The sequence below is a fragment of the Camelina sativa genome, chromosome 15 (genome assembly GCF_000633955.1).
Source record: "Camelina sativa cultivar DH55 chromosome 15, Cs, whole genome shotgun sequence".
NCBI classification, from domain to species: domain Eukaryota; kingdom Viridiplantae; phylum Streptophyta; class Magnoliopsida; order Brassicales; family Brassicaceae; genus Camelina; species Camelina sativa.
The window spans coordinates 30006133-30021967 of NC_025699.1; the positions used below are offsets into that span (position 1 = coordinate 30006133).

The 15835-nt window shown below is 36.4% G+C and overlaps 3 protein-coding genes across 4 annotated transcripts; 2 read left to right on the top strand and 1 right to left on the bottom strand.

The window, feature by feature from the left end:
* LOC104747905 (probable RNA-dependent RNA polymerase 3) lies at positions 1580-7857 on the top strand. 2 transcript variants are annotated; one of them, XM_010469614.2, is made up of 19 exons: positions 1580-2542; positions 2633-2780; positions 2851-2980; positions 3096-3170; positions 3324-3504; positions 3670-3868; positions 3994-4081; positions 4188-4328; positions 4428-4448; positions 4535-4606; positions 4680-4786; positions 4880-5028; positions 5188-5410; positions 5549-5774; positions 5863-6011; positions 6102-6406; positions 6508-6677; positions 6835-7652; positions 7736-7857. In XM_010469614.2, the coding sequence occupies exons 1-18, from the start codon at positions 2194-2196 to the stop codon at positions 7069-7071; spliced, it is 2970 nt and encodes a 989-aa protein (XP_010467916.1). In that variant the 5' UTR covers positions 1580-2193; the 3' UTR covers positions 7072-7652; positions 7736-7857. The 2 variants fall into 2 exon arrangements, with proteins under 2 accessions (XP_010467916.1, XP_010467917.1); XM_010469615.2 differs by having other exon boundaries at positions 1581-2542; positions 2636-2780; positions 7736-7856.
* On the top strand, positions 7358-11159 carry LOC104747904 (NADP-dependent malic enzyme 1-like). The gene is made up of 19 exons (XM_010469613.2): positions 7358-7652; positions 7736-7856; positions 7953-8027; positions 8118-8269; positions 8350-8455; positions 8653-8718; positions 8796-8891; positions 8992-9063; positions 9174-9257; positions 9338-9436; positions 9526-9573; positions 9646-9699; positions 9777-9875; positions 9992-10081; positions 10169-10246; positions 10334-10408; positions 10495-10585; positions 10671-10799; positions 10893-11159. The coding sequence occupies exons 1-19, from the start codon at positions 7372-7374 to the stop codon at positions 10979-10981; spliced, it is 1905 nt and encodes a 634-aa protein (XP_010467915.2). The 5' UTR covers positions 7358-7371; the 3' UTR covers positions 10982-11159.
* LOC104747906 lies at positions 11461-15396 on the bottom strand (the record flags this gene model as incomplete). The annotated part of the gene is given in 13 exon segments (XM_010469616.1): positions 11461-11935; positions 12026-12148; positions 12261-12406; positions 12614-12825; positions 13553-13631; positions 13721-13817; positions 13901-13963; positions 14056-14133; positions 14281-14397; positions 14609-14680; positions 14836-14937; positions 15075-15249; positions 15341-15396. Coding segments are annotated over 13 exon segments (1473 nt in total), but the record flags the coding sequence as incomplete, so codon positions are not given.

A 15835-nucleotide genomic window follows, 5' to 3' on the forward strand; every position in this document is an offset into this window, starting at 1 on the left:
TAAAAAAAATACATTTATTTAAATTATATTAACAACATATAAATGTTTATAGTTACATATATAGATATAAAACATAATAATTTAATATATGTAATTTAAAAATCAAAAATAAATATTAAAATACAATTTATGTAATTTTAAGCGGTTTAGGCGGTCATCTAGGCGTCTGCTGAGCGTCTAGCGCCTAGATGGCGCCTAGGCGGCCGCCTAGACCGCTTTTTTGAACACTGGTTTTAATAATGAAATTTCTATAAATTTGCTTTAGGGCACAAAAACTATAGAACCGGCTCTACCAAAGGACCGGTGTACCAGATTTTATGAATATGGTGTTGATCACACATACCAAATTCTATTACTATATTTCGAGTATCTAGCATTATTTTGCGATTTTTTGCGATTTTGGGAATGAGTATTTTTTGCGATTTTGCAATGAGTCGAGAAAAANCTATAAAATTTACATACTCTTAATAACATGTAAACAACAACAAAAATTCTCAATATTTACTTATAATATATAAAAGATAAAGATACAAAAAATTGATTTTAGGAAAACAATATATTTGATTTGAGGGTATGTTTGCAAAAGAGTATAGAATAAGAGTATATTTGCAAATACCTTTATGTTATATCTTGAAAATAATTATCAATGAATTTTATTTAACTATTAGTTTTGTTTTAAAAATAAAAATTAACTAATTATAAGAATAAATACATTAGAGATATATAAAAAGATTTAGATATTGAATTGATTTTAATCATGAAAAAGCATAAATGATTTTATATAATATATTTTTTTATTAAATACATTTTTTTAGTCAACATTGGTCTTTGCCGAAGTCCAGGCCCGGCTTTACCATAAGGCAGATAAAACTTATGCTTTAGGCCACACATTATTAAGTTAAAAATTGATACCACATTGTTGAATATGTTATTGGTCTAGTGACATTATTACCATTACATGCAGTTTTTAAGTCACCCACTTTCGTTCTATCTTCTATTTTGTTTGTTTTTTTCTTTCTTTTCGCCTCTTATTTTCCAAAATCTTCTCCCTTCACAAATTTAGTTTTTTTTTTTGCCTTTTTCTTCATTCTTTTATTAATCACATATACAATAAAATATTACTGAAACAAAAAAAAATTTATAAACTATGTTAAAGTTTTACAGGTTTTAATCAGTGTTCAAGAAAGCGCTAGGCGGTATCTGCGCGGTGATTCAGCACCTAGCGCCTAGAACGTTTAGTCGGGGCTTAGACGGTTTTTAGGCGGTTTAGGCGTTTACAACATACAACATTAAATATATAAAATTATACAAAAATATATGTTATAAAAATAAAAAAAATATAAATTATAAACAAAAGTAAAAAAAATACATTTATTTAAATTATATTAACAACATATAAATGTTTATAGTTACATATATAGATATAAAACATAATAATTTAATATATGTAATTTAAAAATCAAAAATAAATATTAAAATACAATTTATGTAATTTTAAGCGGTTTAGGCGGTCATCTAGGCGTCTGCTGAGCGTCTAGCGCCTAGATGGCGCCTAGGCGGCCGCCTAGACCGCTTTTTTGAACACTGGTTTTAATAATGAAATTTCTATAAATTTGCTTTAGGGCACAAAAACTATAGAACCGGCTCTACCAAAGGACCGGTGTACCAGATTTTATGAATATGGTGTTGATCACACATACCAAATTCTATTACTATATTTCGAGTATCTAGCATTATTTTGCGATTTTTTGCGATTTTGGGAATGAGTATTTTTTGCGATTTTGCAATGAGTCGAGAAAAAGAGACGCGATTTTATTTGGGCGTTTACAGAGGCGGCGAGAAAGTTAGTGGCAGGGTTTGTAATTGATAGTAGTGGAGGTTGGGCATTTGATAAAATTAAAAATAATTTTAAAACGGCTAGATTTGTGGACTACTGTACTGTGTATGCAAAATAAAATCTCCCGTCTAGTCAAATCAATCAGACTTACTTACACACAAAGCAAATTTGTCTGACAAAAAAATGCAAATCAAACTTTATTTTTGAAATCGAAAGGAAGAAACTTTTTGAGAGAAAATGGCAGAGAAAGGCAAGATTTTTGAACAGTTTAGTATCTCTTCCCATATATTTCTTTATGAACCCTAACTAAAGAGACGAAGACACAAAACTCTGATTTTGGGGAAAAAAAAACGAAAATGATGAACACTTGTTGTTCGGATGAAGTGTTGTCTTCTTTGCGTTCAGAGATTACTCTTCCGGGTCCGGTGGAGACTTTGTTAGAGAGAATATATGGGAAACACAATCTTAGTCCTATCAAAGTGGAGACAAGGCGGAAGCTTTCTTCGATTTCTGAGGAATTGGCTTTGGAGACTCTCAGGAAAGTTTTCAATAAGCCGTGTGTGAATTCCCTAGATGGGCTAATCTTGTATATTATTAAAGATGCGGCCACTGTTGATGGCTCTCCACGGCTGAGTTCCGTCGAGTCTCCGGTACCCTCTCCTCCTAGAACTCCTGGGAAGAAAAGTTGCAGGGGCTCTCAACAAGGTCAGTCGTGTATCTCTGATGGGTTCTAAGAATACTTATTATTATGACTATGCTCTAGAGTTTGATTATGACTATGGCTAATTGTTGTAGCAGAAGTGTTGTCTCTTGATATGGAAACTCCCTCTCCTAAGTTGTTGAGAAGAGAAGAGAATAGAGGGTCTAAGCACATTCCTCCACTGTTAGCTCTTGGCGAACTTGAATTCAAGAAGATGTTTTTGTTGCTTAGCTATATTGGAGGGTATGTTTAGTATAGGGCTCCATCACTTTTTTTTTATCTATTTCTTCGGAAAGTAATCGTCTTTTTACAGGGAATCCCTAGATGAGGTTATTACCGGTGATCAGATCAGAGAATGGAAGGATTTGCCAATGGTTTCTTATGAAGAAGCGGTTTGGTTCGGGTTGGGACAGCGTTATTGTTCCCCAAAGGAGCGAAGAAGGGTATGACAAGAGACCTGCAAATTCCTTTTTTTTTTAACTGCTGCAATTTATGAGGAATCTGACTTTTGTATCACATTTGTACTAATTGCATCTTCTTACATGCTTCTTTCCCCAGTCACTTGGAGGGGATAGTGGGAAGACTCATTACTATCAGTGTCATGTTGCTCCCGATGGTAGTTACAAATTCAAGGTTCGGTCCGCTCTCTTAGCTCTCTCTTTCTTGTTTGTGTTTTCCCATGTTGCCACTATCATATGTCAGTTAAAAGTGTATATCCTACTGTTAGGATAAAGTCTTTGACAGTGTCTCAATACGCTTTTACTTATTGATAGACTGTGTTCACAGGGTCATCTTCTGGAGAACACTGGAACACACCTGCACAAGGTTTTGGGTGATGATAATGTTTTAACCGTCAAATTCGATGACGTGTCAGGCGTGGAAACCAATTGTAATAACCTCTACTCTACATACAAAGGGATTGCTAAGAATGGTATCATGGTTGGTTTACGTCGTTATCAATTTTTTGGTGGGTCTTTCTCCTTGTTAATTTCTCTTGATTATTATCTATGTTAGTTTACGTACAACACTTTTCATTGTTAAGGTGCTAAGGCCATGTCTTGCAGCTATTGTCATACTTTTCCTCTGTGTTTAGAACTCCACATAGTAGCTTCTTTACCTCTTTTTTAAACAGTTTTCAAAGATGGAGGGAAAGAAGGGAAGAAGAAAGATTTTTCTACAAAGGGAGTTAGATGCTACTTTATACGCACGGGCTCTACAGCGTTGAGTGATATGGAAAATCCTTATATCCTTGACGGGATGTCAATCCATGAAGCTCGCATGCGTTTTATGCATGTGCATAATTTGCCATCTCCGGCGAACTATATGGCACGGTACTCTAGTTTCTTTTAAGTCTCTATTGTATGCATATGAAGACTTTTTACTGTTTCACCTTTAAACTCTTCTAGAGATGTTCTCATTTGTAATTAGAGTCAGATTTCTTTTGCTGATGCTTCAGGTTTTCTCTAATTCTGTCAAAGACTAAAAAGGTTGAAGTGGATATGAATGGGATTACCTTTGAGAAAATCGATGATATACACTGCCTTGTATGTCCTCAAACCATGTTTTCTTCAGTAACTGCATCTCTAAGGCCTTAACTTAAAATGCATCCATTATGTGACTTTGACCTCTTTCCATTTCTTCCAATCGCAGGATCAAGATAATAATGATGTTCTTGATAAGAATGGGAAACCATATATACATTCAGATGGAACTGGCTACATCTCTGAAGACCTTGCTCGGATGTGTCCAATTATCTGTAAAGGAAAATCTGTTAGAAGTAACAATGTTCAGGTCTTTCTTGTACTTCCATGATTATTTGATGGTTGCTTAGTTGCCTTTTGTTTACTCTTGTTACCTTATCATGTTTGTTTCTTATTTTTTTAAACACAGGGACCCTGTGGCGAAGACCCGGTAAGTAGTTCATATTCCCTGTTCAGGCTCGATTCTGTATTTTTCTATCACTTATAACATGTAGTAACATTTCTTATTTTCAACAGCCTCTGCTGATCCAGTTTCGGATGTTTTATAAAGGCTATGCTGTTAAGGGAACTTTTCTCTCAAACAAGAAAGTAAGCCAACTCTCTTTCATGTCACAAAATAAGGTTTGCAAGCTATTCCTAATTTTGCTCCTTTATTTGGCAGCTTCCTCCTCAGACTGTCCAGGTTCGACCTTCTATGATCAAGGTGTATGAAGATGAGACCTTGCTAAATTTTAGAACTTTTAACTCCCTGGAGGTAGTCAATACAAGGTAGCTTCCTCGCGGATTTTTATTATCTTGAATCTGAACTCACTTCTCATTCGTTTTTTTTGTTAATGAACTTTGGTTGTTTACATCTTCCAGTAATCCACCAAAAATGACGAGGCTGTCAAGAAATTTGATTGCACTGCTTAGTTATGGAGGAGTCCCTGATGACTTCTTTTTGAATATATTGCTCAAAACGTTGGAAGAGTCTAAAACCATATTCTACAGTGAACGTGCTGCGTTTAAAGGTACCAAAAACCCCAAATCTTTCTGGTTCATTTGCAATTTCTTACTACCCCTGAAACCACTGATTTAACTTAACTTACGCACCCTGAAGTCTTTAACATGATAAGTAGTTTGAGGAGACACTCGATGGGTCTTTTATTAAGTTAATTTTGTATGTGCAGCTGCCATTAATTATGGGAATATGGACGACCAGAACATTGCAGAAATGATCTTGGTTGAAATCCCCCTTGACGAACCACACTTGAAATATCGCCTGTCGATTCTCTTAAATACAGAGAAGAGTGCTCTAAAAGAAGGAAGGCTTCCTATTGACGAATCATACTATCTCATGGGTACGGTGGATCCCACCGGAAAGCTTAAGGATAATGAAGTCTGTGTCATTCTGTATGCGACCCCATTCTTCTCTTGGTCTTTCACTTTGGATTCTAGATGGAAACATCAAGAAACACTAAATTAGCTTCAAAGTTATTCCCAAGAAGTAGCTGATCATTTCCTCACTGCTTTCTTTTTGTGGTTTTGTAGCAAGTCTGGCCAAATCTCTGGGGATGTGTTGGTTTATAGGAATCCTGGATTACATTTTGGAGACATACATGTACTTAAGGCTACATATGTCAAGGCCTTAGAAGAATATGTTGGAAATTCCAAGTATGCTGTGTTCTTCCCTCAGAAAGGTCCAAGATCCTTGGGCGACGTGATTGCAGGTGGTGACTTTGATGGCGATATGTATTTTATATCCAGAAATCCCCAGGTACTCACTTTGCTATATCCGTCGTAATTTGAAAGTAAATTCTTCATTGCTGAGACCTGACATGTGAACTGTAAATTCTTCTAATTAGCTACTTGAACACTTCAAACCAAGTGAACCGTGGGTTAGTTCTTCTAAACCGAGTAAAATCTACTGTGGTAGAAAGCCAAGTGAACTATCACAAGAAGAGTTGGAAGAAGAGCTTTTCAAATTGTTCTTAAATGCACGATTTTGTAAGAGGTACATAATTTAATTCTCGGCTTAGCTTACTTTCAAGCTCACAATAGCTCTTTTTAGTTAATATACATGCTTTGTTTTCTCGGTTTACAGAGACGTTATAGGGATGGCTGCAGATAGCTGGCTAGCAATAATGGACGGCTTCCTCACCTTAGGAGATGAGAGTGCGAAGGAAAAATATGAAAGGAACAAAAATATGCTAAAGTTGTTTGATATATATTATGATGCTCTTGATGCACCCAAAAAAGGTGCTAAGGTCGATCTCCCACCCAACCTACAGGTCGGCACATTTCCACATTACATGGATCATAAAAAAAAGATAATCAAGTCCACTTCTATTCTTGGATTAATCTATGACACTGTAGAATACCACAATGCAGAGATACCCCTACCATCCAGTACGGATCTTCTTTTCCCTATCGATAATCAGAGTACACAAGAACTCATTATCTCGAATATGTAATAATAATATGTCTTTACTCTGTTTGTTACAATTCAGAAATCAGTAAACTCACGTGTTTAGAAGATGAGCCGGTCCCTGAGTCTCACATGGAGAAATGTGGACGCTGGTACGAGAACTACAGAGATGATATGAGCCAGGCGTTGATGGAAAAGGATGAAAATAAGAAGAAGAAACTAACCAGTGAAGTTAACCAGAGATACCAGCAGGTAAGCTTCTCAACCCAATGCAAAGATCTGACCAATAGACTTCATGAATCACAATTTTTTTGTTAGTTAGTCCTGGGGAAGTCTGCACTCACAAGAATCCATCTAATGCTTTATAAACACAACTCATTGGTTGAACGGTTTCTTCTCTCTGTATCAGGATTTCTATGGTGCTGCAGGGTTTGAAGACAGCAAGATAAGCCTGGAAGAACTCTATACCAAATCCTTGGCACTTTACAACATTGTTTACGACTACGCCATCAAAAAGAACAACGCTAGTTATTGTGGATTTGTCTGGAAGGTTGCAGGACCAGTCCTGTGCAGAATTTACCTGAAGAAAACGCAGGAGAAATCATTAGTGGCTTCAACCTCTATGCTTAAAAAGCTTTTGGGTTGAACACACCTACTTGTCCTGTTTGTTGTCTTCGTGTCTCATAAGATGCGCATTAGGCAAGTATCTGACCTAAGTAGCCTAACTTTTAGGTCAAGCTATGTGGTGTAGTATCTGTGCTTTAGTTATAATCTTAGATTTGTCCTGTAGTGTCAAATAAATTCCGTGTGTAAGTTTGCTTGTGGAATAAATTAAAAAAACCATGTATAAATAAGATTAAGTTCATATTTAATTTCATTTAATTGTACGTGGCAACTTTAGAGTCCATGTGGTGTACAGAGCTGTCTTCTTCAGTGTGACACCTCTATGCATCCTCAAGCTTCCATTTGGATTTTCCACAGCCTTCTTCCTTCCATTACTATATTTTTCAAGAAAAGTAGGGAAAGTTTCTTCTTTGTGATACGTGAAAAAAACTACCTTCTTTTCGTTTTTGTTTTTGGGATTGTGTTCATTGATCCTTTCAAGATGGAGAAAGTGACCAACTCGGATTTGAAATCCTCCGTCAATGGTGGCGTTGTTGATGTGTACGGAGAAGATTCAGCTACCATTGAGCACAACATAACTCCTTGGTCTCTCGCTGTTTCTAGGTAACAACATAACTTCTCCATGGTCACAAAATTTAAGTGTCTAAATTGTCAGTCAAGTTAGTAACTTCCGTTTCTTGTTTCAGTGGGTACTCGTTGCTGAGAGATCCTCGCTACAACAAAGGACTTGCTTTCACTGAGAAAGAGAGAGACACACATTACTTGCGTGGTCTTCTCCCTCCAGTTGTTCTTGATCAAAAGCTTCAGGTAGAACTTGGTGATTTGTTTATTTGGTATGGTTCTATTAATGGAGTTCAATCAAAACTTTTAATTCCAATCATTTTTCGAGTTTGAATTATTTAGGAAAAAAGGCTGATGAACAATATCCGACAATATCAGTTCCCATTACAAAAGTACATGGCCTTGACAGAACTTCAGGTAAAAAAAATCTTCTCTGTTTAATTAATCTGAGAAATTATTGTGTAAAACTATCAGAGAAAGATGAATCTCTTCTTGGACATAAAACAGGAAAGGAACGAGAGGCTGTTTTACAAGTTGTTGATAGATAATGTTGAGGAGCTTCTTCCTATTGTTTATACTCCAACTGTTGGTGAAGCTTGCCAAAAATTTGGAAGTATTTTCAGGCGACCTCAGGGTTTATTCATCAGTTTAAAAGACAAGTACATACTGCTTGTAACTTTTATCTTGAAATTTTCATTTTCTTGGCTTTACTCATGTCATAACCTTTATATTCATGCAGGGGAAAGATTCTAGATGTTTTAAAAAACTGGCCTGAAAGGAATATACAAGTTATTGTTGTTACTGATGGTGAAAGGATTTTGGGATTAGGAGATCTTGGATGTCAGGTATTCCTAGGATTTTGTTTCATTTCGGTTTTGATGTGATCTTAATGTGGCTTTGGTTCCTTGTTTGCCTTTGCATTGACGTTTACATTTAGTGTGTAATTTCTTCTCCAAATGAACCCATAACCTCTACCATCTTATAAAAAATTCGTTTGATAAGTTTATATCTGAGTACCTGACCAGAGGTTGATTGACTTCAGGGGATGGGTATACCGGTTGGTAAATTGGCGTTATATTCAGCACTTGGAGGTGTTCGACCTTCAGCGGTATTGGTTTGATTGTACAAAAAGTTTAAAACAATATTTCTAGAGTCAGGAACTTGAGACTAGATTACTTTTGGCAGTGTTTACCTGTCACCATTGATGTGGGAACAAACAATGAGAAACTGTTGAATGATGAGTTCTACATAGGACTCAGACAAAAGAGAGCAACGGGACAGGTTTTTTTTCTTTCTTTCTTGCATCCTTTATTCTGTTAAGAATTTTAGGACATGATCATATGAACTTCCATGAGTGAATAGCTTTAAAACATCATTGCAGGAGTACAGCGAACTCTTGCATGAATTTATGAGTGCTGTGAAACAGAACTATGGTGAAAATGTTCTTGTACAGGTAAAGAAACAATGAATTTTTTCTTCTTGCTTCTTGATTCTATTATACGAGGATTCAGTATATTATTGTTTCAGCTGTTTATCTACTTTGTTATCTTCCATCTAACACAGTTTGAAGATTTTGCTAATCATAATGCCTTTAAGTTGCTTGCAAAATACCGCGACAGTCATCTAGTCTTCAATGATGATATACAGGTAAGAGTTTTAGAATTCATTTTTGTTGTTTCTTGTTGTCTCCATTGTTTGAAAATTTATTCTTTGCCTGTCAATTTCAGGGGACAGCATCTGTTGTTTTAGCGGGATTAGTTTCCGCACAGAAGTTAACTAATAGTCCACTAGCAGAGCACACCTTCCTATTTCTTGGTGCTGGTGAAGTAAGAGTCAATTTTTGGAATCACTGTCTGATCCTTTAAGTCCACATATGCTGAATGTTTTCTTATGTCTTCTTGTTTGGTTGTTGCAGGCTGGAACTGGAATAGCAGAACTCATAGCTCTATATATATCAAAACAGGTAATGACTGTTCTTTGGAATTCGCGTGTTCCGAGGTGTAGTCGCTTCAATTTATCTATCTTTCTTCTGCAGATGAATGCTTCAGTGGAGGAAAGCCGCAAGAAAATCTGGCTTGTGGATTCCAAGGTAGAGACAATAAAAACTGTAGATACGACATTTTCATTGGAACGACAATTTTGATGCAAGTTTTGGTTCTCTAATAGGGATTGATTGTTAACTCCCGTAAAGATTCACTTCAAGACTTCAAGAAACCATGGGCTCATGAACATGAACCAGTGAAAGACCTCTTAGGTGCTATAAAGGTTTGAAACTTCTTCCTATTAAGCATCAAAATCCTCTTTTTTATCTAAATCAGTGATGAGGTCGAGGGAAGTAAGGCTACTAGCTATTGACATCTTTAATTTATATGTCTTATTAGGCCATAAACCCGACTGTTCTAATTGGATCTGCTGGCATTGGACGGGCTTTTACAAAAGAAGTGATTGAAGCCATGTCCTCCACTAATGAGGTATATCTATTATTCCCTATCAGGTGTTCATATTAAAACATCGTTTTGATTAAAGAGTTAGAGAAACTAACAAAATGTTTCTTGCAGAGACCTCTGATAATGGCTCTCTCTAACCCGACAACACAATCAGAATGTACCGCTGAAGAAGCTTATACTTGGAGTAAGGTAAATCTCTCCACACCACACACCCTTATTCCAGTATATCTTCACCTCAAATTGAAATTGAAGTTTTCTGATATTCTTCGAATGAAGGGTCGTGCCATTTTCGCAAGTGGAAGCCCTTTTGATCCAGTTGAGTATGAAGGAAATGTGTTTGTAACTACACAGGTAATGATAGATAACTCTTCATCCATTGGGGTTTACTGAACTTGGTTGGTAAATTAGCGCTCTGCATTTCCTTTATTAAAATACAGGCAAACAATGCGTACATATTCCCGGGTCTCGGACTTGGTTTGGTTATCTCAGGAGCGATAAGGGTACATGACGATATGCTTCTTGCTGCTGGTAAGCATTTAAGAGATGTAAACTTAGTGAACATATCTCCCAGCGTTGTTGTTTATTAATATTATGATGTGTTTCTGCGACATAGCTGAGGCATTAGCTCGACAAGTAAGCAAAGAGAACTATGAGAAAGGAATGATATATCCTTCATTCTCTTCCATCCGGAAAATATCAGCTCATATTGCAGCCAATGTAGCAACTAAGGCATATGAACTAGGTCTGTCTCTTTCTGTCTTTCTCCCTCTTGTATCAGCCTTTTATTGCGGTTTTGAGTATTTATGCGGTTATGGTGGAAATGTTGGTTTTGCAGGATTGGCGGGGCGGCTTCCACGGCCGAAAGATATTGTCAAGTGTGCAGAGAGTAGCATGTACAGCCCCACCTATCGTCTCTACCGCTGAAAGTTGAAACTCAAGAGTCTACTTTGTGTGCTTCTCCTCCCTTTTTTCAGTTATTCCCAAGTTTTAATGTAATTTCCAGTAATAATTCAAGTTCAGAGCTCAAACACATGCAAGATCTCATCTTAACTTTGTAACTTTGAATGGTTAATAGTATTACTCACTCTTGTTTGTCAAACTATGACCTAACCCCAGCACTCGTTAAAAACAAATGCAGCACAAGTGATTATGTGCTATGTGTATTGGTTATTACCATCTAGTTCCATAAAATATGGTTGGTTGTTGGTTATCATCATATTTGACATAAAATTGTTGTCTATATGTTTTTTGTTTTAAACTTTTTGTAAACGCAAATGGACATTCATTGACCAACATATCAAACTAGACTAAGTGGAGGATATGACATAAAATAGTGCACATACATCTTCAATTTAGAATATTGGATTGAACATTTGTAAGATACACAACAAACTAAAAAGATGAATGATGAACCAAACAATTACAGAAATCAAGGTGATGAATTAAGATGGTAAGCAATATATTTCATCTCAAATGGCTAAGTAAAACCCAAAAATAAAACAAAAAGAAAGAGATCAATAAATAAAAATTTACCAAAGGGGGAATTAACGCCTTTCTTCACCATTTGAAGCCAACAAGAAAAAAAGAAAAAAAAAAAAAAAAATCTTCCCCTTCTTGAAAAAGAATCACCAACATTGCAAAGAATCATCAGTTCACCCGCGAATTCCCGGGCAAAAAATGACTTTGTGAGCTTGCTTCTACTGTATAAATAGGGACCTTTTCTTTTTAAACATCGAATTTTTTCGGTTGTCGCCAGTGAGCCAAATTTCTTCCCAAGGAGCTTAAGAATGAAGCTTTCTGAGGAGCTCCTTTCTTACCATACAAATGTTTGCCTCCTAAATCTGTCTTTGCTGGTCCCATATCCTTTCGTCTCTCAATCTGATATCACGTTACAAAGAATTACATATACACTTTTGTCTAACTGAACACAACATATTTATTACAAGTGACGTGAGACAAATGTTTTACCTTGAATATCTTTCCATCTTTCAAATGGTATCGGATTCCAGACCAATTTATGGATTGAGAAAAGTGAGAACGGAAAGCTGAGATCGGGTATAGGAAGTTGTCTACAAGCATTGCTACAAAAATCTGTACATTTTCCCCCAATCAAAATGAAAATGTTAACTTCATATATCTATCATCATCACAACTATTACTAGTTATAATCTAAATCAATATTAGGGGGGATGAAAGTACTTACAAGTCCCCAGTTGTATGTTGCAAGAGAGAGACGAGGAGCCTCAGGGGATAACATATTGCATAGTTGAACTTCTCGCCTTGTCAAATTCCACATTGAAAGAAGTTCAATGAAAGTGCAGACCGCCAACATTATAACAAGCAACATACCTACATAGAACCTCATCTTTCCAGGTCAGTATGCAGCATAAGAAAAAACAGACAATCCTATATTTCAAGTTGAAGATGACAAATCGCTTCCACATTGTATTACAATAGTTCAATAGCCCCCAACACACTAGCAATCATCGTGGCAATAGGACAATTATCTCTCATCTGAAACATATCCCACCTAAATAAGAGGAAACGTATGCTCACCACCAGATGCAAAGGATGTGTCTTCATGTTGATATCCCTTAATGTAGATTCTTAAAGCTGATGTGATGTGAATGACAGCCATAACATATGGTGCAATAAAACCCCATGAAAGATAGCAGTGGACAGCAAACAAAGCCTTGTTCATTATCCAGTTAACTTTGGATATGTAAGATTCTAGCACAAAGGTTTGCTTTCTCAGGTAGTTCCAGTACCTATAAGTAAGAAAGAAAAAAAAAGGTTAAACATCTAAATATTCAGTACCTTTGGGTTCAAACAAGTAAATAAGCAAATGTACCGTCCAAAACTCAGATCACTTGCAAGAGGATGAGGAAAAACAGCAACAGGAGGAGATGTAATGAGCCTCTTGTGAGCACCTGCAGTGAAAAGAAGAAACTGTCAACTAAACATACAATAGGCATATATCGTGCAACAAAATGGAGGAAAACTCAGAACCAAAGGTTACCTGCTAGAGAGGCAAGTGTCATATCATCTGAATATCCACCATCACGTAAGCCAGAGACAACACCGTATCGATCTTGTCTGAAATCATCGGCATGCATCTACAAATAGTTGCAAACAATCACCAAAATTAGATGTAGCAGAGTATATAAAAGAAACATTACGTATCATGTTATCTACATACCATCATACACCCTCCCCATAAAAAGAATGTTCTCCCGCCAGTCGCAAATCCCATTGAGCAAGGCTGTAAAGAGAAGATGCCAAAGACTAGCTCAAATTACAAACACGAAGAATCTAAAAGCTTGATAAGGAAGCCAGTGATTATAGGCACTCTACCATGTGANGTAAGATTCTAGCACAAAGGTTTGCTTTCTCAGGTAGTTCCAGTACCTAGAAGTAAGAAAGAAAAAAAAAAAAAATGGTTTAACATCTACATATTCAGTACCTTTGGGTTCAAACAAGTATAAGCAAATGTACCGTCCAAAACTCAGATCACTTGCAAGAGGATGAGGAAAAACAGCAACAGGAGGAGATGTAATGAGCCTCTTGTGAGCACCTGCAGTGAAAAGAAGAAACTGTCAACTAAACATACAATAGGCATATATCGTGCAACAAAATGGAGGAAAACTCAGAACCAAAGGTTACCTGCTAGAGAGGCAAGTGTCATATCATCTGAATATCCACCATCACGTAAGCCAGAGACAACACCGTATCGATCTTGTCTGAAATCATCGGCATGCATCTACAAATAGTTGCAAACAATCACCAAAATTAGATGTAGCAGAGTATATAAAAGAAACATTACGTATCATGTTATCTACATACCATCATACACCCTCCCCATAAAAAGAATGTTCTCCCGCCAGTCGCAAATCCCATTGAGCAAGGCTGTAAAGAGAAGATGCCAAATACTAGCTCAAATTACAAACACGAAGAATCTAAAAGCTTGATAAGGAAGCCAGTGATTATAGGCACTCTACCATGTGGTACTCATAGATGCAATAACTCCCAAGAGTTCCAGAAGGCAAGTCTAGAGGATACCCTGTTTGAATAAATATCTGCAAGAGATCACTATAACTGTTAAACAAATTCAAACAGAAGGAAGTACAAGGGCCTGTTCTCATTAGCCATGTCTTCGATACATGTAAACCAGAAACAAGAAAATTAAGCCAATTCATTCATGAATAATGTAGGTTGGGTACCACCTCTGGATTTTTCTCCATCTCAGTTGTGAGGGCCCCGATTGTTCCAGGATGCAGTCTAACATCGTCGTCCAGAAATAATACATATTTGCTGTCTTTGTGCATCTTCTCAACTCCAATCTTCAAGAAATAAAAATAAATTCAACTAAAGCCAATGAATAAACAACAAAAATGAAAAACATCAAATTGGAAGATAGTTTCTCTTCTCATGGTTATAGCTAAGAACAGTCACAAAGGAGAGAGGGAATATATTGAGAGAGAAAAAAACACAGGTGCAACCAATGAAAGCCATTCACCAAAAAATTCAATCTACATTAAAGATCATACATACCAACTGATTATGAATTTTCTGGCTGCAGGTAGTCGATAAACCAGCAACCACAACCTTAGCTTCAACATCATCCTGTGCACATTCGGTGAAGAAAGATGAGGAGTCAGTAGATACTTCAAGACAAATGAAGGCCAAACGAACTATAAATTGAACTTTTGTGGACAGTACTTTCATCAGTAGAAAAAATTAAACAACCACAAAGATATGTTGAGACGTGTCTGCTGTACCTGATACATAGATAATAAACGGGAAACAGCATGATATGCAGGGTCTTCCGTACTTTCTACGACAAAAAGGAATTCCAATGGCCCACCATAGAGAGAAGTAATCTACACATACAGATGGATCAATTTTTACAATTAAGTAGGAAGCAACATTCTTCATTGACAAAACTTAACCATAATGAAAAGTAAAAAAAACTTTGCGAAGAAAAGGAGAGAATGATAGTGCAACATGAGAGGCTGACCTGACTTCTCCAGTTGTGTAAGTTGTGTTCTCCAAAACCTTTTAGAGGCATGACAACGGAAACTCTGGGAAGTTTGACCTGCCTAGAGTGCTCGAGTTCATTGATATCTTGATAAAGAAAGGCCAAGCTATTGCCCGCTTTCATGCTGTTTTTAATTCTCTTAACCTCTCGGTTCCTTACACAAGTAGAACACACAGATATTCAGAAAACATAACTCAGATTGTAAAATCAAAATCAGGCTTTTTTATATGGTAAAAGGACACTACCTGACATATTCAGCCAAAAACCAGCCGATAGCAAGGAGTAAGCATATTGTACACCCCTGAGGCACAAAAAGGAAAATTTAAGAAACAGCCAACACAAGAAAATTCTTATCCTGATGATAAAAAATCCCCCAATCAACCATTCATTCTTCCTTGAAAATCATTGACGATACGAAAACAAAACATGTTTGATTCATCAATAAAGGCTAGAAATTTCTTCTTTTCTACGCTTCATTATGGTACTTAAAAAAAACCATTACTTTTCAAACCTCTAAAGAACAGAACGTAGCTTAACCCCAAGACCCAAAATCCATAATTGTTTTCTCCAACATTAGAAGAGATAAAAAAAAGGACCAAACTTTCGATCTGAACCAACATAGAAGATGAACAAGAGAATTGGGTTTTGTTTAGGAATCATCAGAAGAGGTGTGATGATTGAAAACGAGCAAAGCAAAATCCAAAATTTTCTTTCGATCTGAAGCAGCAGAAAAAAAAAGA

Excerpts from the sequence above, each read along its gene's own strand:
- LOC104747904 (XM_010469613.2), top strand. The coding sequence starts at position 7,372 with ATGCATCCTCAAGCTTCCATTTGGATTTTCCACAGCCTTCTTCCTTCC. Across the intron at positions 9,574-9,645 it reads CTCTATATATATCAAAACAG|ATGAATGCTTCAGTGGAGGA; the intron begins GTAATGACTGTT and ends TTTCTTCTGCAG. Across the intron at positions 10,800-10,892 it reads AACTAAGGCATATGAACTAG|GATTGGCGGGGCGGCTTCCA; the intron begins GTCTGTCTCTTT and ends TTGGTTTTGCAG.
- LOC104747905 (XM_010469614.2), top strand. The coding sequence starts at position 2,194 with ATGATGAACACTTGTTGTTCGGATGAAGTGTTGTCTTCTTTGCGTTCA. Across the intron at positions 3,869-3,993 it reads CCGGCGAACTATATGGCACG|GTTTTCTCTAATTCTGTCAA; the intron begins GTACTCTAGTTT and ends CTGATGCTTCAG. Across the intron at positions 4,607-4,679 it reads CTTTTCTCTCAAACAAGAAA|CTTCCTCCTCAGACTGTCCA; the intron begins GTAAGCCAACTC and ends TTTATTTGGCAG.